The sequence below is a fragment of the Colletotrichum lupini genome, chromosome 1 (assembly GCF_023278565.1).
Source record: "Colletotrichum lupini chromosome 1, complete sequence".
NCBI lineage: Eukaryota > Fungi > Ascomycota > Sordariomycetes > Glomerellales > Glomerellaceae > Colletotrichum > Colletotrichum lupini.
In genome coordinates, this window is record NC_064672.1 from 4661037 (window position 1) to 4682462 (window position 21426).

At 54.2% G+C, this 21426-nt stretch overlaps 10 protein-coding genes across 10 annotated transcripts; 4 read left to right on the plus strand and 6 right to left on the minus strand.

Moving 5' to 3' along the window:
- Positions 1-346: 346 nt before the first annotated feature.
- On the plus strand, positions 347-2934 carry CLUP02_01396 (uncharacterized protein; the record flags this gene model as incomplete). Its single annotated transcript, XM_049280437.1, has 13 exons — positions 347-376; positions 513-533; positions 597-941; positions 1001-1078; positions 1125-1159; positions 1252-1341; positions 1393-1426; positions 1481-1725; positions 1839-1913; positions 1970-2053; positions 2119-2221; positions 2451-2551; positions 2619-2934. The coding sequence occupies 13 exons, from the start codon at positions 347-349 to the stop codon at positions 2932-2934; spliced, it is 1557 nt and encodes a 518-aa protein (XP_049136394.1).
- Positions 2935-3007: 73 nt separating this feature from the next.
- On the minus strand, positions 3008-3459 carry CLUP02_01397 (uncharacterized protein; the record flags this gene model as incomplete). The annotated part of the gene is made up of 2 exons (XM_049280438.1): positions 3008-3298; positions 3376-3459. The coding sequence occupies 2 exons, from the start codon at positions 3457-3459 to the stop codon at positions 3008-3010; spliced, it is 375 nt and encodes a 124-aa protein (XP_049136395.1).
- A 28-nt stretch (positions 3460-3487) lies between these two features.
- CLUP02_01398 (pentatricopeptide repeat domain-containing protein) lies at positions 3488-5479 on the minus strand (the record flags this gene model as incomplete). Its single annotated transcript, XM_049280439.1, has 1 exon — positions 3488-5479. The coding sequence occupies one exon, from the start codon at positions 5477-5479 to the stop codon at positions 3488-3490; it is 1992 nt and encodes a 663-aa protein (XP_049136396.1).
- Positions 5480-5867: 388 nt separating this feature from the next.
- On the plus strand, positions 5868-6463 carry CLUP02_01399 (uncharacterized protein; the record flags this gene model as incomplete). The annotated part of the gene is made up of 3 exons (XM_049280440.1): positions 5868-5902; positions 5955-6069; positions 6131-6463. The coding sequence occupies 3 exons, from the start codon at positions 5868-5870 to the stop codon at positions 6461-6463; spliced, it is 483 nt and encodes a 160-aa protein (XP_049136397.1).
- An 888-nt stretch (positions 6464-7351) lies between these two features.
- Positions 7352-9946, minus strand: CLUP02_01400 (calcineurin-like phosphoesterase; the record flags this gene model as incomplete). Its single annotated transcript, XM_049280441.1, has 4 exons — positions 7352-7543; positions 7596-8025; positions 8074-8491; positions 8548-9946. The coding sequence occupies 4 exons, from the start codon at positions 9944-9946 to the stop codon at positions 7352-7354; spliced, it is 2439 nt and encodes an 812-aa protein (XP_049136398.1).
- A 525-nt stretch (positions 9947-10471) lies between these two features.
- Positions 10472-12486, plus strand: CLUP02_01401 (smg-4/UPF3 family protein; the record flags this gene model as incomplete). Its single annotated transcript, XM_049280442.1, has 2 exons — positions 10472-10725; positions 10782-12486. 2 exons carry the CDS (start codon positions 10472-10474, stop codon positions 12484-12486), a joined length of 1959 nt encoding a protein of 652 aa, XP_049136399.1.
- Positions 12487-12808: 322 nt separating this feature from the next.
- CLUP02_01402 (pyridoxamine phosphate oxidase) lies at positions 12809-14185 on the minus strand (the record flags this gene model as incomplete). The annotated part of the gene is made up of 2 exons (XM_049280443.1): positions 12809-12934; positions 13331-14185. 2 exons carry the CDS (start codon positions 14183-14185, stop codon positions 12809-12811), a joined length of 981 nt encoding a protein of 326 aa, XP_049136400.1.
- Positions 14186-14950: 765 nt separating this feature from the next.
- Positions 14951-15901, minus strand: CLUP02_01403 (uncharacterized protein; the record flags this gene model as incomplete). The annotated part of the gene is made up of 1 exon (XM_049280444.1): positions 14951-15901. One exon carries the CDS (start codon positions 15899-15901, stop codon positions 14951-14953), a length of 951 nt encoding a protein of 316 aa, XP_049136401.1.
- A 1718-nt stretch (positions 15902-17619) lies between these two features.
- On the minus strand, positions 17620-18033 carry CLUP02_01404 (uncharacterized protein; the record flags this gene model as incomplete). Its single annotated transcript, XM_049280445.1, has 2 exons — positions 17620-17635; positions 17705-18033. 2 exons carry the CDS (start codon positions 18031-18033, stop codon positions 17620-17622), a joined length of 345 nt encoding a protein of 114 aa, XP_049136402.1.
- A 2567-nt stretch (positions 18034-20600) lies between these two features.
- CLUP02_01405 (uncharacterized protein) lies at positions 20601-21342 on the plus strand (the record flags this gene model as incomplete). Its single annotated transcript, XM_049280446.1, has 3 exons — positions 20601-20728; positions 20801-20930; positions 21013-21342. 3 exons carry the CDS (start codon positions 20601-20603, stop codon positions 21340-21342), a joined length of 588 nt encoding a protein of 195 aa, XP_049136403.1.
- Positions 21343-21426: the final 84 nt, after the last annotated feature.

Here is a 21426-nt window from a genome sequence, read left to right on the forward strand (position 1 = left end):
TCTCTCTTTTTCTCAGTTCTCGTAGGTGGTCGTGATTTTGGCTGGGGGATAAGTTGATGACGGTCGGAGGTTTGTTGTAAGAGGTGAGGTGAGGTGGTGAATGCGGTGAGTTGGAGAAGGTGCCAAAGACTTGAAGAAGAAACGAGTCCACGTCAGTGTACCGGAGAAGACTCGAGTTACAGAAGGCACTATCCGCTTCTTCTTTGTCGCGACAAAAAAGAGAGGATCCAGAATTCGAGGTCGCTCAGTCAGTCAGTCACGAGAGTCCCGTTGGTTTTTCCAGGTTCAAGGAGCTCCACATCCAGCTCGCCATTGACTGAAAAAGGGCGGAGAAGCAGTGACTGAGATGGCGTATCTCGTATGGTATTTGGTATTTGTCCAATGACTGGCTTACCGAATACACCTCTACACAATCCAAAGGGAAGAAGAATGAGAAAAAAAGACCTGGGTCCCCTTTAGGAGAGCATCAGTGGGTTGGAGGGGGATTATGTATGAATGAACCAGAACTTCAGACCGACCGGCGCAAGGAGAGAGTGGATTGACAAGTGACGGAAGCATGCAACAGTACTTCCAGGTCTGCACCTCTGGTACCTTAGCACTTCACCATACTGCAGCAGGACCTAGCACGAGCAGGACACCAGGAGAAAAGAAGAGGTGTGGGAGGTGTGAGCTCATCTCAACCTCCACAGCGGCCGCATGGTATCCGGGGCCTTGGCACGCCGTACCTCTTTGTCGGTCGTCAGGTACACCACACGCCAATTCGCGCTGTGGAGGGTACTGCCGAGCCCCGGCGCGACGACTCGAGACACGGTCGGGAGGTACCTGAGACACCCAAACCACCTTCCACCACCCAGCACCAGTCGCTTCTGAACGTGACGGCAGGCACGCAGGCACTCAGGCACAGCAAATGGCAATGGCAACCCAGCCAAAAAACATACACAGTACTCCGTAAGGTTCCTTCCTGCCTTTGAAATGAGAGAAAGAACACTGTCCAAAACAGCTCGAGGTGTGGCGTTATCCGGTCGGTGAAGTCAGCCACTTGGAAGCCGCCGTTGACCGCCCGTGGAGCGCCGCCCCTGTTTGATTCGCCAAGTCACGGGATGCTCGCCCCACCACGGCTTCAGCTGGCCGGCCTGTCCATGATCACCCCGCCGTTGATGTAGCACCAACACTGGCTATCCCGTCCTTTTCTCTTCTCTTCCACTGCCTGTAAAAGGTACAGTAGGGAAAGCTCACGTCACAGAGTGAAAGGAGGGATGAAAAGAGTTGCATGCTGACCTTGCTGGCTCAATTGATCATTTACACGTGTATGCCCTACCGACCGATGGTGGTGCACCGCAAGTGAGCCTGTACCGTTCACTAGTACCTCATAAACCAATTCTACTCACTTAGTGCACTGCACCGCGCTCCGCGCTCCCACCTCTCCGTAAGGTTAGGTACTTACTCTGTACTGTGTAGAGGTTGGCTCACTGGGCTGAAGGGCCTGAGGCGAGTCGGGGCCGCGTCCCGGGACACATCTCATCTCACATTCGAGCAGCCCTCCCGGCACGCCGGGTCAGATGGGCTGTCTAAAAATTCCAGACCGCCTCGCACGCTTGTCAGGTCGTCCGTCCTCATGACCTTTTCCACCCCCGGAGGACTCGCCGAAGGCGGGAAGGACCCTGAAACCGACATCGGTATCTGTCCGGTCAAACTGCACGTTTTGGCCGCCGTTGGAAGAAAAAAGTGCACCCGCATGCTTCTAAACATACGTCCATACCTTTTTGCGCGCGGGCTCTATTACTGTGCGTACCTATGTACGGGTACCCCTTGAGAGTCCTGACTCTTGCGCATACAAGTGACTGGTCCAAATTCATCGCGGCCCCAGGAATGACCTACACCAGACCCCACCCAGATCTAGTTCCGCGATGCATGTTCCAAGTTTTGGTTTTTTTTTTTAGGGGTCCTGTCACCTGGTCACTTTGGCCAGGGCAGGAGACCTCGGCATCCCAGCATCCAATCCTCTATTCATACGTACAGTTTGCAAAATATTGGTTGATAATGAGAGGAATTGGTGGCCTCTTGCTTGATACCAATTCGGCTCTCACGGAGCTGCTAAGTCACTTTACTGCTGACTAGCCAAAAAATTGTCAATGGCCCTCACGGGTATAACGCCGATGGAACTCGAGTGACGACTGACCAGCAAGGACCCAACGGCGATCCACGGGGAAGAAGTTACAATGTCACATTGGCCTGTTCATGAATTCCTTTCCTTTAGCTTTGCGCCTGTGCGACCAACCTGGGGAAGAGTCTTCAGCCTTTTTGCGTGAATCAAGAGTTGACAACTTATTACTAAAAGAGTACGGAGTAATAGCGCAGCGACCAAATGGGACCCTTTTCACGCCCACCCCATCTAATTCAAACTCTCCAATTCCTGGGATCAATGGGTTTTTTCACACTTGCGGCTCAAGGCGTCTCTTGAACTGATACGGCCTTTTGCTTTCAAGTTCGTCCCTCTGACGAAGCCTCTACATCTCGGCGAATCAGTAGCCTCAACCAATCTCCAAATGAGGTAAAAGATACCTTTACTTGAACCCTCTTCCTACCCGATAGTTTCTCCTTTTGACTGTCACCCAAAGTCAGATCCAAGCAAGCTTGCTTCACGTGTTGTATCCGCATTCCTCTTTTGTTCTGTCCCCCGCCTCAAATTATATTACAATGATATCACTCGTGACTACCCCAACAAAGTCAATCCCAGTTTGCCAAACGCTCGGGGCCGCAACCCTCTTCCCGCGCAGTGTCAAAGACTTGCGACCGACATGGTACGATCTCATTCCTTGGCACCCTTCAAAGTTCCCTTTTGGAGGCTCCCATGGCTCAGCTGTGGTAATTGGGTCTCAGCTGTCCAGGCACAGCAATGGTGGCGGCCGTGGAGGTGATACTTTTGCGCCGTAGGGAACGAAGAGGTCAATAGAAGCCGCACCAAGAATACAATACCTAATAAATACTCTTCCTTACCTGGCAGAAACTAAACCGGTTCGTTATCATAATCATAATCATCATCGTCGTTGTCGTCTAGCGGAACCCGACGAGCCCAGTATGGATTCGTCTCAGCCATCGTCGCAATGCCCTCCTGCGCATCATCCAACATCTGCGCCGCCTTCGGCATTTCAACCCACGACGGCCGCGCGTAAATATACTTGACCTCCATCTCATCGACAGTGTACTCGGGACCATCGTACACCGCCCGCGCCAGCTCCCGGATCTGCCTCTTGAGCCGCACACCAGCGGCGACGCCGTCGCACGTTAGAGGAACCTTCTTTATATCAACGATGCAGTGCGGTCGTCCTTATGTGAATTGCTTGATATTTTGATGTACATGAGCCCCCTTCTAACAGGGGCATCTGACATCTGGTTTTGGCCTAGGCCTTCTATTCTATCCATCAATTTGGCCTTGGCATATACGTGCCATATAACCATAATGTTACATGTGTGGTATAGTACATATCTACAGAATTTCAATCGTTTCGAAAACCTCGTCGATGGTGGTTTTGTTTTCGTGCTTCGTGTTCTTCGGTTTCGTCTCCGCCGCCTGTTCAAGGCGATCCCATGCGGACAATTGACCCTGATTCTCTGAAAGAGTGTTGCTTTTACTCATGGTTTTCTGCGCCAGCTGTGCTTCTGACGCTTCCTCCAGCCGATTCCAAGCAGACCAGTCGACCTCTTCCTCCTGCGAGAAGGACGTTCCGGGCTGGTCTTCCGGAAGACCCTCGGGCACTGGCCAAACCAACTTCGTCGCTCTCCACATCCTGTACATCTGCGGAGAGCCCGAATCAATGCGAATGGTACTGGCGCTACCCGTTTTCACGCGCTGAACGTAGTCGCGCGCGCTTTTCAACAACCACTCCGTTTGGTGTACAGTGTGGGCTATTCGTGCGATATAAACTACACGTTTCTGCTCCTCGCTCGACACAATCGAGAACATGGGATCTTTCAGGAACGGTGCCACGCTGTTTGGCAAGCTGTGTTCCAAGCCGCAAATATCCAGTAGGCTCCGTATGCGCCGCGCAAGATATAGCTTGTCGTTCTCTCGAAAGAATGCACGCTTGATCAGCGCGGGGTTGCTTTTCAGTAGTTCCAAAAGCTTGGCTGCAGCTGTGCGATCTAGGGAGCGGGCGCAATAATCGAGCAGCTCGGAGGTCGTCCGCGAGCTAATCAGGAGGTCTGCCGTGATGCTCGCCGCAAATGCACCCACGGCAGCCCTCAGTCTGTCGAAAGCCAACATGCCTTCGATGATGGTGGCGAAGATTTTTTCATCAAAACGCGCCCTCTCGACGACGTAATGGGAGCCGACTGCGACATCTTTCGTTTTAGCCCAACCGTGAAGGGAGAAAAACTCCGCCACATCATCGTGCCTTTTTCTCCGGATTTTGACGCCTCGTTGGTCTTTGCCAGTCATGCGAGCGATGAAACCCGAAAAGTTGTCTGCGTCCTTTATCGTTCTGTAGTGATTCAGGATGCACACGAGGGTAAGCTGCGTGGGCTCAAGCTTGCCCTGGTAGAAAGAGAGGACCACTGCTGAAGCAAGGCGATGCATCCCAACTCTATCCAGGCCCGCAATAAGATGGTTGTATGTGTGGATGGTGAGGGATGAAGGCGATACGAGGAGATTGTGACATACACTGTAAATCGTATGTTGAAAGTTCTCAGGAGTCGAGGCGTCAAAAACACTCCTCAACGCCTTGTTCAGCTCCCGGCTCCACGTGTTCAGAGCCTCGTTGCTCAGTTCGCTTTCATCCCAGATGGGGAACTTCTTCCGTATCAGCTTGTCTACCTCGTCTCGCGCCGTTTGCATTCCTTCGCGTCCAACCATAGAATCGCCTGCGTCGAGAAATCTGTAGACCAAAGCTTTCGTTGCCACCGCTGCCGCCTTGGCTTGCCTCGGCGTCCGCGGTGCGCGGTGCTCAATAGGCATCCACTCTTCTGTCGCGAGCTTCTTAATCAAGGCTTCGTAATTGACCCCTCTGACTTCGTTCGAAGGACTCAGCTCGTATATCTTCCATAAACGGTCCACGTCGGCCTTTGTCGCAACAGTTCTCTGCCACCTATATGAGGGCCCGAGGGCGTCGAGAATCTTGCTGACTTCGGGGTTTTGTGGAACGTGATCTTGTAATGCGCCCGGATACCGGTTGCCAACGTCACCAGCAGGTGGTTTCTTAGGAGCTTTCTCCTTTGCTTTTTCGACAAGATTTGCCAGCTCGCTCGAGACCTCTTCAATTTGTCGGTCCAAATCCTTTCGCCGCCTGTCTTTCCTCCCTGCATCCAGCATCGCAGCCGTTCCCATTATCGATGTGTAGCACGCCGTGAAGATCTCGCTAAAGGTCGGTTTTCGTTGCGTCGAGCGCGTCGCCGACTGCCGTATCATGCCCCCGGAGGCATTAAAGCAGGCCTTGCAGCCGCATCGGTGCGCCTGGCCCGCTCTAGACCAGATTGCCTGCATTCTGACGGCATGCCGGCTATTGTGGCAGCCTCTCCGAGTCGAATTGATGCGTTGACGTGCGACGAGGCGTCGAGGGTGGTTGAAATGGTCGGTACGTTCCAGGCGCGGAAATTATCGTCTGATGCACAATTATTGACGATCGACTTAGCTTGGCCGAGATGACGGGTCCAATTGACAATGGCCGATTGAAAATGTAGATAGACGTTATGCGATTAGGTGACTATTGCGGCTAAAAGGTGTACTCGCTTATAGAAATGGCACAGCTGCCCCTCCATGAGGTAACCCCACCATGACTTTACAGCGACCCTCGATCAGTTTTAGGTGTGAGAAACAATCAAACAACCACAATCCGAACGGCACTGAGCTCAGAAGGAAAGCCAAACTCACAATGTTCGCCCTTTATCTCACAGCCGAGCTCAACGGGTAAGTTTTAATGGTTCCGAGGTCTTAGAACACGACATCTTACTCTCCACAGAGTCACGAATCTCCGCCCCGATGATAGCGAGAGTAACCCCTTCTGGTACACCTTCAAAGTTCAGTGCACATCCTGTCGCGAAGTTCATGACAAGACCGTCGGCGTCAACCGCTTTGTGAGTTTCTCCCCTGCTCATAAGGCTTTCGGACAGTCCACTCATCTGCTGCCCAATCCAGGACGAAAATGAAATGAGCGGCAGCAGAGGCGAGGCCAACTTCGTCTGGAAGTGCAAGAACTGCAAGCGCGAGTCTTCCGCTTCCGTAAAGGCCGCCCCAGCTTCGTATGAACAAGGCGAGCCCGCGAAGCAGCAAAAGATTCTCGAGTTCGACTGCCGTGGACTCGAGTTTACCGAGTTCATACCCGAAGGCGAGTGGCTCGCCGAGGGCATTGATTCAAACAGCAAGTTCTCTGCTATTGAGCTCACGGACGGCGAGTGGTATGACTACGACGAGAAGGCAGGAGAGGAAGTGAGTATCAAGGATCTAAAGTGGGAAGTCAAGCGTGCTTAAAGGGGTTTGATGAGGGTTCGGTTTACGGAGTACCCTAGTACATCGCGTGGCGTCTGGTGTGACTTTTGGGTTCAATGCGGTATGGCGGATGTGGGACAAAAGCAAACGGCATGAGACTTTTGGCATTCATAAGCCCTTTGGTCATTATCGAGACATATCGCCTGCATTAGCACGGACGAGGCAATGTTTACAGCACCCAACGTGTGGTCCAGCTTTCCTGGGTTCAGAATGTATGGGTATTGAACATCTCTATGCCTAATCTACAAGAAGGTCTTCCCCTGCCCTCTATTCCATGCATGACATCGTCAAATACGTCAAAAGTAACCAGCCCGTCCTCTCTCATCCCGACGTTCCTCTCCACGTTCTTCGAGGCCGAGCCAGCTTCGAGATTCTAATCTCGTTTCCTTTCCTTCGTGATCGTTCCGAGCAAACGAGCGAGTCACTCCTCATATTTTTGGATGCAAGCGAGCCAAAGACAAGCTGTTATCCGCGGAGTACTCAGTGCTCATGCCCAGAAATCACGATATAACCCAGGCAATGGGCCAGGCAAAAATCCAGACGTGGGTTATGCCATGTTCAAGCGTGTTGCTCTTGACAGCAAAAATGTTCCGTCTGCAGCAAAAGAAGAACTATCTCTCATCACTGTGCGTATTTTCGATGCACGACAGTGATGCCCGGGTGTTTAGCTCCCAAGACGGTTCTGTGTACTAAGACGAATGTAAGGCTCATCGTGATATTCGGAGCCTCGCCGCTTAATTCCGAGCGGCCGGTAGTTGGAGACGTGATTTTGGCAAGGACCACGTTGGAACCTCAGGACAAAACCCCGACGGTGTTCCAAACGCATCCCCAGCACAGTTCCGTCTCCCATGTACAGATCAGCGAGCCCAATCAGAGGAAGTAGTCGCCCGGTCCGCGGCGGTTGGCAGGGACATGGCGTTGTTCGTCGGGGACTGCCGAGAAAATGCTGAACTTGGGGTTCATATCCTTGTCGACGGTCATGATGGACGCAACATTACCGCAGCGGTAGCAGTAGTTCGGAGCCGACCACACGGTGACGACAGAGTTCTGCGGGAAGTGATACTATTTTGCGTTAGCATAAACCCAGTAATGCGGACTGACGATAGGCACTGACCTTGTAACCCTCATTGACAAGCTGGTGAGCTCTAGCGATGAGCTTAAGACCGTTCACGTGGTTGAACTCGGTTGCAACCTTGTCGCCAAAGAGCCAGCCGGCGCCGCGAGGGCTGATAGCCCAAGTCTCGACGTCTTCGGGGTCGGACCAAACAAGATCGCAGAAAGCGCCCTCGTGAGGGATCTCCTGCGCACGAGCAACGACGCGGATCTGGTCGATGGTGCGGATCTCTGGACTGAGACCACCATGGACGCAGAGAAGCTCTCCATCGACGATAGCAGCGAGAACGAGGAAGTCGAAGACATGGCAGCACGCCTTCCACACGGAAGCGTTGCCGTACTTTTGCTGGCACTCCTCGTAAAATCCGTACACCTGGGTGATTTGACGGGACTCGTGGTTGCCACGAACAAGGACGATTCTGTCGGGGTATCTGAGAAAGATTAGCATGATAGTGCAACTGACAGCAAAAGTTACCTACTTGGCCTTCAAGCACATGAGGAGAGTAAAAGTCTCCAGACTGAAGTAGCCACGATCGACGAAGTCGCCCAAGAAGATGAAGCGGGTATCGGCAGACTGCGATGTGGTGGAGACCTCAACGGCGGAGTCAGCTCGGGAAGTCGCGCTGGTATCAGCAGCCGCGGCGTCGTCCTCATCGTCTTCATCAGCAGGGGGGCTGCCAGCATTGCGAACCTTCTTTTTGAGCTTCGGGTTCGTAATCTCGGTAGGAGGCTCAATGTCCTCGGGGCTGATGACCGTGGTGGCAGTCTTGGGGGCCTCCACATTCGACTCGCCAGGCATTCCGCCCGCAACACGGAAGAGCTCCAGCAGATCGTAGAATTGGCCATGGATGTCACCGCAAATTGTGACCGGGGTGCACACAGGCTGAATATTGGATTCTAGTTTCCACAAGTCAGCACAAGGTTAGAGAAGAGAGGATTATAATATTCCTCACCCTCCATGAGCACCTCCTTTACAAGCTCGCACAGCTCTTTCATGGCGCGCTCGGGCAAGTAGTGACACTGCTTGGCTTCCTCCAGCCACTCGTCTAAGCCTGCATTGGGGGAGAGTTTGGCGGGGCCGGGTCGGGGGATGTGGCTCGCCATTTTTTCGAGTATTTGGGTATGCACCTGAGATGTTATCTCGATGTCGTACGGGTTGAAGTCTTCGGAAATGTTTGGATTGAACTCGGTGTAATACACAGCCAAGTCGTCGTCGATATCGTCGGACTCGTAGTAGCTCGGATCGAAATCCTCTGGGAAATCGTCGAGATCAAGACTTCCGCCGCGGAGCGAAACGTGCGATGAATCGTTGGACTGTTGAATGGACCGACCAATCTGTGCGGTGCGGATACCGGGCTCCTCAGAGCGTTCGAGTTCCTCGTATTCGGTCGATGGCTCCTCCTGGATGGTCTCAGGGGGAGGTTGATTTTGATTCGGGCCAGGGAAAGCGAGAGAAGAGGCGTTCGACGGTGTTGAGAATGATGCAGACCTGGCACGGCGACGTGAGGGCGTTGGAAAAGGCTCCTGCTGATTCAAGGCGACCGGGTGTGACTGCAAAGGCGAAGGGTGCGGTGGAGCACTGTTCTGAGCGGGGAGCGTCGGAGGGGTATTATGGGCAGCACGGCTGGGTGCGGCTGCTGGGGACTGCTGGGCAGTGCTAGCAGGGGGGAGCTCTGGTAGAGGACGAGGGTTCTGTGAGTTCCAGGTGCTTTCGGGTAGTGAATTTTGCAAGAATGATTCGAGAGTCCGCTGGTCATGGGCTTTGCGACGCAGAACTCGCTGGTTGTACTCGTCGAGCGGGTTATCGAAACCTCCAACTACAACGGGACGGCCTGAATTGGGGTCTCTGAGTTGTCGGCGCGGCGGACTGTTAAGAGGGGGGAGGGTGGGGATGTAGCCAGAACGACCAGGGACTGGAATTCCACGACCGCGGACGGACGCTGGGGTAGCACGTTCAGATGCGACAGGCACCTGCTGAGGATCGGGAGGATGATGCGCTCCGAAGTTGATGGGAGTCGCGCCCGGTGGAACTGACGGAACTTGAAAAGATACTGCTGCGCTGCGGTTGCGAGCACGGTCACCAGTCGGTCTGCTCCGTCTGACAGTGTTGGTAAGCGGATTATTCTGATAGCTGTTTGCTCGCCGGATGGCCGCTTCGATCTCTTGCGCAGTCGGCTCTCTGTACTCAGAACTCGTCGCAGCTTCCCGTGGATGACTTCCTTCCGTAACTTGGGCAGGTGAAGCTATTTTCAACTGTTTGAAATCCGGAAAGGTCTCCGGGTAGACGTCGGTATCCTCGATTTCTTTGTCCTTGATGTTCGAGGTACCTCCTTCTTTCTCTTGACCTGCCATCTTGATGGCTAGTGGGTGCTGGGTGAACCTCGGAATAGTTGGCTGGTCGGAATATTGTTTGACCGAAGGTGCTCTGTGAGAGGTTGTGTCTTTGCCGAGGTTTTTCCGAGAAGAGGTTTGTGGGGCTGTGTGAGAAGAGGAGTGGAAGGACAGCCCTTGGGCCCCACCCAGCCAAAGCTATCCAAAAAGGGCTAGTGCAGGTGATAAGATAAGGTCCACCTGAGGCAGTGGCACATTGTGAGCCATTCTTTCAGATCTGAGGTTAAGGTGAACCCAAAGCCCCGCGTCACTACCCTGCCATCACATCACCTTTTGACATCTGAGCCAGGTCTTGCACACACCTTCTTGGACCCTTGCGCAGCGCACTTCGTCTTTCGGAACACTCCCACTACACATTTTCCAATGTTTCTTGCACAGCTTATCACCAGGCCACAAGACAAGAAACAATAACCAAACAAAACAGCATAGCCATCCTATATCAGGTATCGATCCCGAGCATACGAATACAAGGCTATCTATTCCATAATGGCAACCTCTGGCGCCCAAGGCGCATCTCGAAAGACAAATGGAGTTCTTTCGGTCTCCGGTCAACAGGCAACTACTGATGCGCCAAAGTCCAATAAGAGTAGGAGTCCCGTCGAGGGCGACAAGGTTGTTATTCGACGACTGCCCCCTGGCACGACGGAGCAAGAATTATGGAACAACCTAGGCGACGAATGGAAGGCTGGCAATGGCCTCGTCAGCTGGCACAATTTTGAGGCTGGGAAGATCTCTCATGAGTACGTGCTTACTCCCATGTGTCCAAGGGTTGGTGGCTAATGCTTCTTGCGCCTAGCCCTGCGAAGCCATCGAGGCCAGGACGAGTTTATCTTCACGTTCTTAAGCGCGAGAGCCTTAACACATTGTCGAATCTGATTCAGGCCAAGTCTTGGGAAGATGCAAAGATGACGTCCAATAGCGCTTCCCTAGTCGGCCCGCCCGTTCTCGAGTTTGCGATTTACAACAAAGTCCCGAGCAGCAAAAAGCGCACCGATCCAAGGCAGGGAACTATTGATCAGGATCCCGAGTTCATGGCCTTTTTACAATCCTTGACCAATCCTGAGATTGACAAGGACAACGAGAGCAATGAGAACAAGGACGTGGAGGAAACGAAGCCCGAAACGAAGGTCACAACGACACCGTTGATTGAGTTCCTCAAGGAGAAGAAGGCCAACAAGCAGAAAGAGGCTGCCGCCGCTAAGAGCGCTAAGCAGGCTCGGCAGGACTCCAGCACCAAGGGCAAGTCGTCGGCATCGACCGCGGAGGATTCAAAGAAAGGCAAGAAGGACTCTAAGGGAGACAAATCGGCCGATAAACCCAAAGAGACGGTCAAAATCCTCACCAAAAAGGCTACTGCGGACGCTGTTAAGGCCGCAGAAGCTGTCGCCAACCAGATCACGCAGGCCTCCTCTTCCTCGTCTCAGGATCAGCCCAAGAGTAGGCGAGCTGGTATTGCGGCTGCTGCCCGCATCTTGCAGCGAGACCTTGGTATCAGCCCCGGAAGCGCTCATAGGAGGGCACGACTCGATGCTGCCAAAGCTGAGGCCGATTCCAAGGGAACCTCATCAAAGGAACCAGCGCAACCCGTGGTCGAAGCCCCAGCAGCCGCACCGCCACCTGTTACAGCTCCGGCCCCAGCATCCTCAGCTGCTTCACAAACATCCGAGAGAAACGCCACGCCCACGGCACCTAAGTCAGGCCGTTCTAGAAGAGGCGGCGGTGGAAAGAACGCAAGTGCCAACGAAGCAAAGGGCAAGTCAACCGAGGCGAGCGGCTCTTCTAGCGCTCCAGCACCTGCCAAAGCCCCGGTCACCTTGCTCAAGAAGAAGGACGAGGAGAAGAATAAGGAAAGGGCTGCCAAGGTCGACAAGGAAGCATCGAGTTTGAATTCGCAGCCAGCTGCCGCGCCAGCAAGTGCCAAGTCCAACGCCCCTACCGGTCCTAAGGCATCAGGCAAGGGCAGCAACGCGAAGAAGAGCACTGCGGCCGTTACCGCTGGTGTGACCCGTGGTTTCGTCAAGCACGCAAACCCATCGCAGGGCGTAACCGAGGCACTCCTCAAGCAAGCCATGGAGGCCTTTGGCACCGTCACTTTTGTGGAAATCGATAAGCGTAAGGGCTTTGCCTATGTCGACTTCTCCGATCACGATGGCCTCGTAAAGGCAGTCGCTGCGAGCCCCATACAGGTTGCCCAGGGCACAGTTCAAGTTCTCGAGCGCAAGGAGAAGAAGCCTGCCGCCTCTAACTCGAATTCGAACGCCAATAACTCCAACAGCAGCAACGCAGCCAATACCGCAGCAGCAAGCTCTAGCTCTGCTCCACCATCGACGACCAATGCATCTAACAGCAACGCCACGCCTTCCGAGAAGCCGGAGCACCATAAGCGGACCAGGCGTGGTCGTGGTGGTGGTAAGGCCGCGGCGGCTGGTGCGTCGGGCAGCAACAGCGGCAACAAGGATGCGGCGCGCGAGTCCGGCGCCCCTGCTGCAGGCACGGGATGATCCAAGGGAGGGGAACGCAAGGCAAAGAATTTTTTGCATTCGTTTTGAAAAGTGATTGTACCTCGCATGGTCGATTACCACGTGCGAAAGAAGAGCGCGGCATGCGGGTTCGCAGGCACGCGAAGGGTCAGCAAGTATAGGCAATGGGTGGATGTTATTGCGTACCTGCGCACCACCTGCGTTTCTGCCCAACGGGCCTAATGAGCGAGGGCCACGATGCGATGAGGAGGTACGGAATATGGGCGATGCAACACCCGGTTCGCTGGATGCAGTTGGCCCCCCTCCCCGCGCCATCCACAATATCGATTATTCTTTGACGATATCACCCGCCGATACCAGCAGCATTGTGCATTGCAGAGGAGGCGGCGTTGGGTGTGATCTGCGCAAAGGGTTTGGCGGGAGGAGGTAGTCGATGGTTGGTGGTTGGCTGTCGTAAGCGCACCTTGACCTGGGAGATCGTCACGAGTGGTTGCAGAGTATGAGAATCAAGTAGAGATCATCCTAATAGGACAGACTCGCGAGTTATTACAAAAATTCCAGTCCATGATGTGAAAGTCGGGCGACCATGGTCCGGTACAAGCTTTCTCACACTCTCCCACTCGCACTCCTTGTCATTCTGCTATTGGGATCTCGCGATGGCTTCACAGTTGACAACAGATGCCTCCGCGTCCATTACCAAAAACAACCAAGCTTGCATTCCATACTTCCTACTTCCTATCATCTACCGATTTTGAAACCCAAATTCACGCAGTCCCCAACACCAAACCATTCCCCCATGACCCCCAAAATCTCAACCTCAATTAGGCCAAATCCAATTATGCTCCCTCCCCTCCCTCCACCTCACGACCAACCCGCCCACGACGCCAATACCAAAATACACCAAAACAGCAATCAAACCCCCCAACAAGACACCCCTCGTCTCCCTCGCCGCACGCAGCGCCTCCGCCTTGAGATCCGCGACCCAGAGCGCCTCCCCGGCATCCCGCCGAGCAGCCTTCAAGCCGGGTAACCCGTCGATGGAGGTGCGGTTCGTCTCGACCTGGTAGGTATTGACCGTGTTGTTGTCGACGCGCTTCTTCCAGTAGTAGTCGAGGGTGGGACGCTCCTCAAAGACGGAGAGCTCGTCCTTCTTCGTCTGCGCGGCGTCGTCGTCGTCGGTACCGAGGGCGTCGCGCCGCTGCCGCTGAGCCTTCTCGAGCGTCCCGTCCTCCGACGCCGCGGCGGGCGCGTAAAGTTCCTTCCTCACCATGGGGACACCATACCCGCAACTCGTCTGCACCTCCCACACCTCACCAACAACGACGGCCCTGGCCCCATCGTACGACTCCCGGTTACTGTTTCCCCCAGCGGTGTCGTCCTGCGGGATAACACGCTTCATCCACTTATCAAAGTCGGGATGATCCCACTCCACGATCCGGCTCTTGCAAAACAGCCGCAAGATGCGCGGGGCGGGCCCGAAGGACATGAACATGAGCGTCAGCCGGCCATTCTCGTAGCTGTGGGCGATCGTCTCGCACCCGGAGCCGGTGCGGTCAATGTAGGCGACCAAGTTGGGCGAGAGGACGGCGAAGTGGGCGGAGAGGCCCTTGGGGGAGACGTTGATGTGGGGGTGGTGGGTTGGGGCCGAGGCCGTGAAGAAGACGGGTTGGCGGGCGGCCCAGTCGGCGAGGTCGGGGCTGATGGAGGGGTATAGCTTCATTGTGGCGGTGGGGATTGTATGTATGTTTTAATGGATACTAATAGTTCATCTGGGGTGGGACGATTGTTTGTTTGTTTTTAAAAGATTTTATTTTATATTGTGATATCGTCAATTGACGTCAATTGATGAAACGATGTGATGACCTCGGGTGAAACTCAGGTATATAGATAATGATATATCGTGGAAAACATGAAAGGGTATTGGGTATTGGGTATCGAGTTGTTGACATGAGAGAGCTAGTACAGGATTTGATACATGACTGAGCAATATGGGGGGAAAAAAAAGAAAAAAGAAAACCAAAAAACCAAAAACTTTTTGAGGAGGCGGATTTCCGTCTCTTGAAATAAACACTTGGCCTCGGGAAACGGCCAAGTTCGCCGAAGAATGTCATCGAGGATGAGTCAACCGAACTTATTGCGTCAATTCGGCTGGCGTCTCGACTCTCAAGTAAGTCGTTGCGCCCGGACTCGGTGCGGCGGGTGCGGGGGTCCCATCTGTCGCCTCAAAGCGCCCGTCCCGTCTTGGGGAAAAGGTGCAGAAAAGAGCGCTTTTCAAGCCTCCTCTCTCTCTCCCCCCCGCACCGCTTTATCGGTTGGAGGCTGCGTTTTGCCAGGGATGAAGAACTTCCTGTGGCTGAATGCAGAGTATCGTAAACGTATTTTCCCGCAGCGAAGAAAAAAAAACCACCCTTGCCCGCTGGTGGTGTGTCACACAGGGCTTGGCTAATTTTTTTTTGTTGCTTCTTGCTTGCTTGTGTCGGATGCTTTACCGACGCGACCTCCCGCGGGCGGTCTCTGGTAGAGGGTGTGCGTAATAGCTTCCATCCTCAACGTATGGTGAATGGCCATGGCCATATGCACTACCTTCATAGAAGGGACTCTCGTGGTCCGGGTAGCCTGGAGTACGCTGGTCGTAAGGTGAATCGGTGACAGTTGTGGTCGTGAGGACGGTAGGTCTTATGGCGTACGACGTAGACTCGGAGCGCTTGGTACGGGGACGGGTCGGCTCCACGATAGAAGCGGGCCGAGGAGCGCTGGGGCCCATGGGCTCAATGTAGCTGCCCTGCTTGCTGCCCCTCGAGCTTCCGCTGGAAGTGCTCTTGTCGTCCTTGTGCTCGAAGCGGCGGCCGAGGCGCTCCTTGTCTTCCTTGCAGCGCTTCGCAAGCTCCTTGTCCTCGGTGGGCTTGCGAACCTTGCTCTCCCCGCGGGAGCGGTGCTTGGAGTCGCTGCGACGCAAAGCCTTTGACTCCTTGGGTTCCTTGTGTTCTCTGGACTCCTTGTATTCTCGGGGCTCCCTGTGTTCTCTGGGCTCCCTGTGCTCTCTCTCCTTGTGTTCTCTTGGAGAGGGCGGTTGGCTGGGAAGTGCGCCCGACATCTTTGTCGACTCTCGAGAGGGGCTGTGGCGTTGTGCCTTGCGGAGATCCTCCCGTAGGACCTGGTTTTCGGTGCGCAAGTTTTCCTTTTCGCGCTCCCAGGCTTTCTTGTCGATCTTGAGAACCTCAATGTTGTTCTCCAGGGCAGCGTAGCGAGCTTTAGTTTCGCTCTTGAGCCGGTTCATATCGTCCAGCAGCTGATTGTACTTCAGTTCAAGGTCGAAGTAGTCCTGGGCGGAAGGGCTTGAGCTGATCACGGAGATGCTAGAGTCGCTCGATTGGTGACGGTGGCCCTTTGTGGTCTGAAACGTGACGCGAGCCTCTTTTTTGTTGGCGGTAGACATGGTTGGTGGTTATTGGGCGGCGCTGGGCGGCCGGGGGATTGTCGATCAACGGTGGGGTTTGTGAGTTGACGGTGTGAACCAATGTCCAAGGCAAGGAGCCTTTTCGCCGTAGACAGGCGCGACGAAAGTGAGAGCGATATATTCGTTGTGAGCGATGCGATTGCGATGTATGTATTTGGAAAGAGTAGAATTGAAATTTTTTGAAATTCGATGTGGGTGGTGTGGTGGTAGGCGCGGGTTAATACTTGTCGTATGTGTGTGCCTTGTCGAGATGAGTCAAGTCGGGTATATAAGGGGTTGAATGCTGCCCAAGATGGGACCGGGTATTATTTTGGTCTGGGATAGAGAAAATAATAGCCGCACCCTGAAATGAGCAGGTCAGGTAATAGCTGAGGGATGAATAGGGAGGGGGGGAGAGAAAAAGGCAGAAGCGGCGTCTTTTGACATTTTATTTATCCAGATTTGCAAAAGCAGGTATTGCAGCCTTGACGGAGAGGAAAAGTCGCAGCCGGAGGCGGAGGGAGAATGACAGATGGGATTTGGTGTGGGTGACTGGCAGTGGATTGCATTGCTGCCTCCGGAGCTAAGAGAGGCAGACAGCAAAGTTGCGATGCAAAGGGAGAACGAACGAATACCTGACCCCTGCAACCACAACCACAACCGCAACCGCAACCGCAACCGGGTACGTAGCCACACTGAGATACCTACCTTACCTACTCAATACATGCCGTACATTGACATGTCCATGCCATAGGCATAGGGTACGGGAACGGGTACATTGGTAGTAAGGTAGGGTAGGCATGGCATGTACTGCATAGGGTACGGAGGAGGGAACTCTTGGACGCTCCGAGGCACAAGGAGATTAGCAACATTCCAAAAGTATTCCTTCGGTAGTGGCCATGTAGGGCTGGAGCTGCTTAGCCCAGTTTGGTTGCCTCTTGGCTGCAGACTTTTGCGACTGCTGCGATTGCGCAGTGTGTGAGTGAGTGCGTGTGTCCGAGGTGAGGTGAGGTGAGTAGGAAGAGTCATCGCGGGTCACCAAATCCCCTCACCTCACAGGCTCACTCGCACACTTCAAGCCTTCCATCCTTCTCCTACTCCGTACCCGCAGTAGTTCGCTAGGCAGGACGGACGGCGGAATCGCGGGTTCACCCTTCGAGCAGGGATGTCATGACGGGAGGGACTGGGACTGGGCTGTGGTGCCGTACAAGGGGATACAAGGGGGGACACTGACAGGGGTATAGGGTCAAGAAGAGCGTGTGGATGGGAACGGGGACGGGAGAAAAAGGGGAGCGGGACTCGGGAAGAGACTCGACGGTGACAGTGACAGTGACAATCCAGTGGTGACAGTCAGAGAGAGGTGTGAGTGAGTCCGTCCGGTACCCAGCCTAGGTGAAGCCAGAAAGCAAAGTGGAAAAAGAGGTTGACCAGGAATCAACTCCCATTTCTGCTGACTGTTCCCAAGATGGTCCCCTTGAGCCAACCACAGGCCACCTCAGTCCCAGCCCAGACAGAGTCTGACAGACCGAAGAAAAAAAAAAGGGGGGGGGGCATTGCTCGAGTTCAGTTGACCAAATTTCTCGGTGGCAGCCGTTGCTCCCATTGGCGTACTTTTGGCAGATGGGCGGTGCAGGTGCCAGCAGGGCCAGCAAGCCAACAAGGCAGAAATGCACTTTTCCCCCGTTGCCTCGTTTTGCTGGATTTTCTTGTGGGACGCCTTATTTTCCCGTGTGTCTGTCGTTTTTGTGTGTGCCAATGTGTCTCCGGAATGGTTCGCAAATGCGGCCTGCCACGCCTGCGTACCCGGGAGACTGGTTCGCCCAAACCCACGTCTCACTCAGTCTCTCTCTCTCTCCCTTTCCCGAGGCAGGCTGCGTTGCCGCTGCGCTGTCCATACAGCGTTTGGCCTCCCGCATCTTTGCTTTTGCAGCACCAGAGTCCAGTGGGTACAAGGGCAGAGGGCGAAGCTCTCGTTTGCGTGCGTCGCTAGTCGAATCCGGTCGCAGCACCGTAAGGTGAGGTGAGGTCAGGACGCAGCTCGCAGCGCGCAGCACGCAGTCCAGAGTCCTCACGACTGAGGCCTCAAGTGAGGGGCCTGCCGCAGACGGAGCCCCTCCGCCGCCAGAGAACATCGCCGTTGCGCACAACAAAACACAGGGACGTCAACGGGTCAACGGTCGACGGGTTTCCTCTTGGCGCTGTGCGGTCCTTTCCTGCGGGCCCTTTCTGCGTCTGCATCTGCGTTTGCGTTCTGCGTCCATGTATGTCTGCGCCCCCGAACCTGTTTCTTCGCTCCCTCGTCCGATCCCCAGGATAATGATGTGCGTATCTCGTTTTCATTCCTACCCTCGCGGCCAATAGCTTCGCCATGATCGTTAGAGAAAAGTGATCGTCGTGTGTAGGCTACTGTGAGGCCATCGCGAAAGACCCCACCCCACCTCGCAGACGGAGGGAAGGTCATGGGGGGAGGAGGGACTCGAACGCAGAAGTCGAAAACTTGCGTCGTGAGTCACCCCGCATCAGGACGCGACTCATTCGTAACCTTGTTGATGGTTGTTTGGTGACTGAGACCAACGTATCCCTTTCATGGGCTCGATGTAGGAGATGGCCAGCAATTGCGTGCTTCTTTTTCGCACATTTTTCTTCCGATGATCGATCTTGATCATGAGAGGGCACCAATAGACGACCTGACCATGAATCGATCAAATCCGATACGATGACCCGTTCGCTGATAGACAGGAACGTCGCGAGCCGTACCTCCTTGCCGAACAGTGGTGATCAGGCTGTAGGTTGTGGTGCAGGTGGTGTTGACTGAGTGACGAGATGATGAAGTGAGGTCCAGTGGGGAAAGCTGCTGCGGTTTGTGGAAGTCCAAGTAACCAGGTACTGCGTAAAGCACAGACTAACGGAACACCGCCCCACGGGCTAACCAACGGAAGGTAGCCCACAGGGCAGGCAGGGCAGGCAGGGCAGGCAGGGCAGGCAGGGCAGGCAGCCCCCTGCCAAACACAATCTTGACAACCCAGCATCGGACGACGACCAATGAAGCTTAACTGTTCTTGCTGCCCTCCAAAAAGAGTGGTAATTGCTGACAACCTCAGTCCCTCAGGGCAATGTACCTTGGCCACCTCTCTGTCTATGATGGGTACGTGACTTAAGGTAAGGTACTCCGCGATCAGGACTCCCACTGGTACGTACACTATACTACCTTAAGATACCTTAGACTCCAGGCGCCAGCCGCCCAGAACCCGGCCGCCATCCTGTCTTGGCAGAAGGTGGAAGAAGCCGGACGCATCTCATGCCTAGGCCTGTCCGTATCCGTAGGCAGAAATCACCAACCTTAGTCTCGGTCTCCAGTTATAGGGCTGCGAGACACGATATTGCTAAGCCCAAGGGAGGTAGGCCAGATCACGATACAACCCCCCCACACCCCTCAAAAGCGTACATCAGGTTTCAGTCAAAGACTCGAAGGATGAAGAATGCATATTTCAGAGGGCATGTGGCGTACTTTTTACACTTTCCCATGAACTGAATCTACTAGCTTCGACGGGATAGGCAGTTACCCCTTATCCACGATCTCGAGATGTTCCTAGATGGCGATATCGTTCCCTTGGCGGCAAGGCAACTCTTGGCCTTTTTTTTGTCTTTCCAAAGCAGGGCTAGATCGGTATGAAGCCCGTACAACCCGCACAGGAATACTGAACGCCAACTACATCACTGGAACGAGAGCTTTGTAAGCGCGCGCGCAAAAGTCACAGGAAAAGCCTTCCCGTCCAATTGAGCTTCCGCACCTCCCCACGGCAGCGGGCCCAGACAACGGGCCGCCAGCCTTGACTGAAGGGTGTTCCTGAGTTCGCCGACTACGTATCTCTAGCGTAGGATTTCTTCCTTCCGTTCATGCTGGATAGTCAGTCACCTGCTTGTGCCTCGTACCTCGCTCACGCTCAGGCGCGGGATATCCAGGGCGCATTTGTGCTCTTTGAACAAGAGAGAAGAGAAAGCATTGCGTGTTCTGCCAAGGCATGTTGATCCTCTTTTGAGTCCCTCCAAGTGCCAACAAGACATCCTCACTACTCGGGTTGGATCCAGTCGAACCCACTTCCCCCCACTCCGCGTGTGACTCGGCTTTCGGGGAGATATCGGGCATGCATAGGTACGACGCGTTGGTTTGTTCTGCAGCAAGCAAGTTTCAAACCATCTCTGAGAAGTACGATTTGACAGCTTGGTTGAAATATGGATCGATGGTATTTGGGTTTACGAATCTCGCCTGAAAGGATGTATGCTTGGTACTTTTATGGCTTTGCCTCGCCAGACTGGGAACTCTGCGGCATTCTTGCCGCTCTAACCAAGGTGCACTTTCCCACTTGGAGTGATTATCAGCATCGAGATGTTGACATGAAATGATGAGCGACATCCGCGTCATCGTGTTCTTCGATGTTGAAGGCATACCCAGTCTGGTGTGATTTTCTCACCCCGGAAGACAATGAACATTTATTTAGGCCAATGAAGTAGACCTGATAGCTCACGAAAAGCCAGATAAAACAATAAGAGAGTTTACTCATACAGGAACAGTATCATCCTCCTTCATGTCTGTATGCCAAGGTACCTACCTTGTCGAAACTCGTACGGAAGCGTCCAGTGCCTATTCTCATCCAAAAAGAGATTAGGAATCATTGGTGGACACAGGAAGGGAACCATCATGGGGAACATTGAGAATCGCCAAGTGCCGGCAACGTTCTCCCAGCACTTTGTAGATGTTGGACTTTCCAATCCGCTTTGGAACTCCATGGAAGTGGAGGGGCAGGGAAGACGGAAGAAAGGAAAGGTGTAAGTTGATTTGTCGACGGAAGAAGAGTGGGGTACGGGGGCCTGGGGAACCCTTGACGGTACGTACCCGAGGTGTCCACCCAAAACGTTCCCCATCTGCCAGCGACTGGACGGTGGTGAAGACGGCTGCCTGTTTTGCCTTGGTCACGCTTCCAGCTTCATCCGTCTTCGGACGTCGATATTATCCTCCGTCAGCTTCAAGGTATATGCCACCTCGGTTCTCAGCGGCTGGCGATACTGCCTGTGTCGAACGTCATCGAATGAGAGATCGTGTCTAGCAATAGCATCCCCCTCGGTTGTCCGTCGTTGACATGGGAGGTAAGCGGGAGGGAGCCCAGCTGAACGTCTGCTTGTCAATACCTCCCAGGAACAAAGACAATACAAACTTAGAGGAACGTGTGGAAGAGTCTGATTTCCTCAGCCGCAGAAGCATGTTTTGGGTGCTTATCTCACTCGACCTCTCCCATCCCTGTCGTTTCTGTGCCTCGCGGATAACCTCCCTCTTCTGGTCCTTTGCGCGCTTGCTGAAGCGAGAGACGAGCATGAGCAGGTCATGTATTGGATTCCACGGCTCCGATTCACGGCTGCAGCTGCGGCCGAAGCCCCAAGGATGATGACCGTGTCCCGCTCACCTCGGTGTTAGCACTCTAGCGACGAGGTGAGAGGGCACAAGGCATTCGCGACCGCCCCGACCTTGG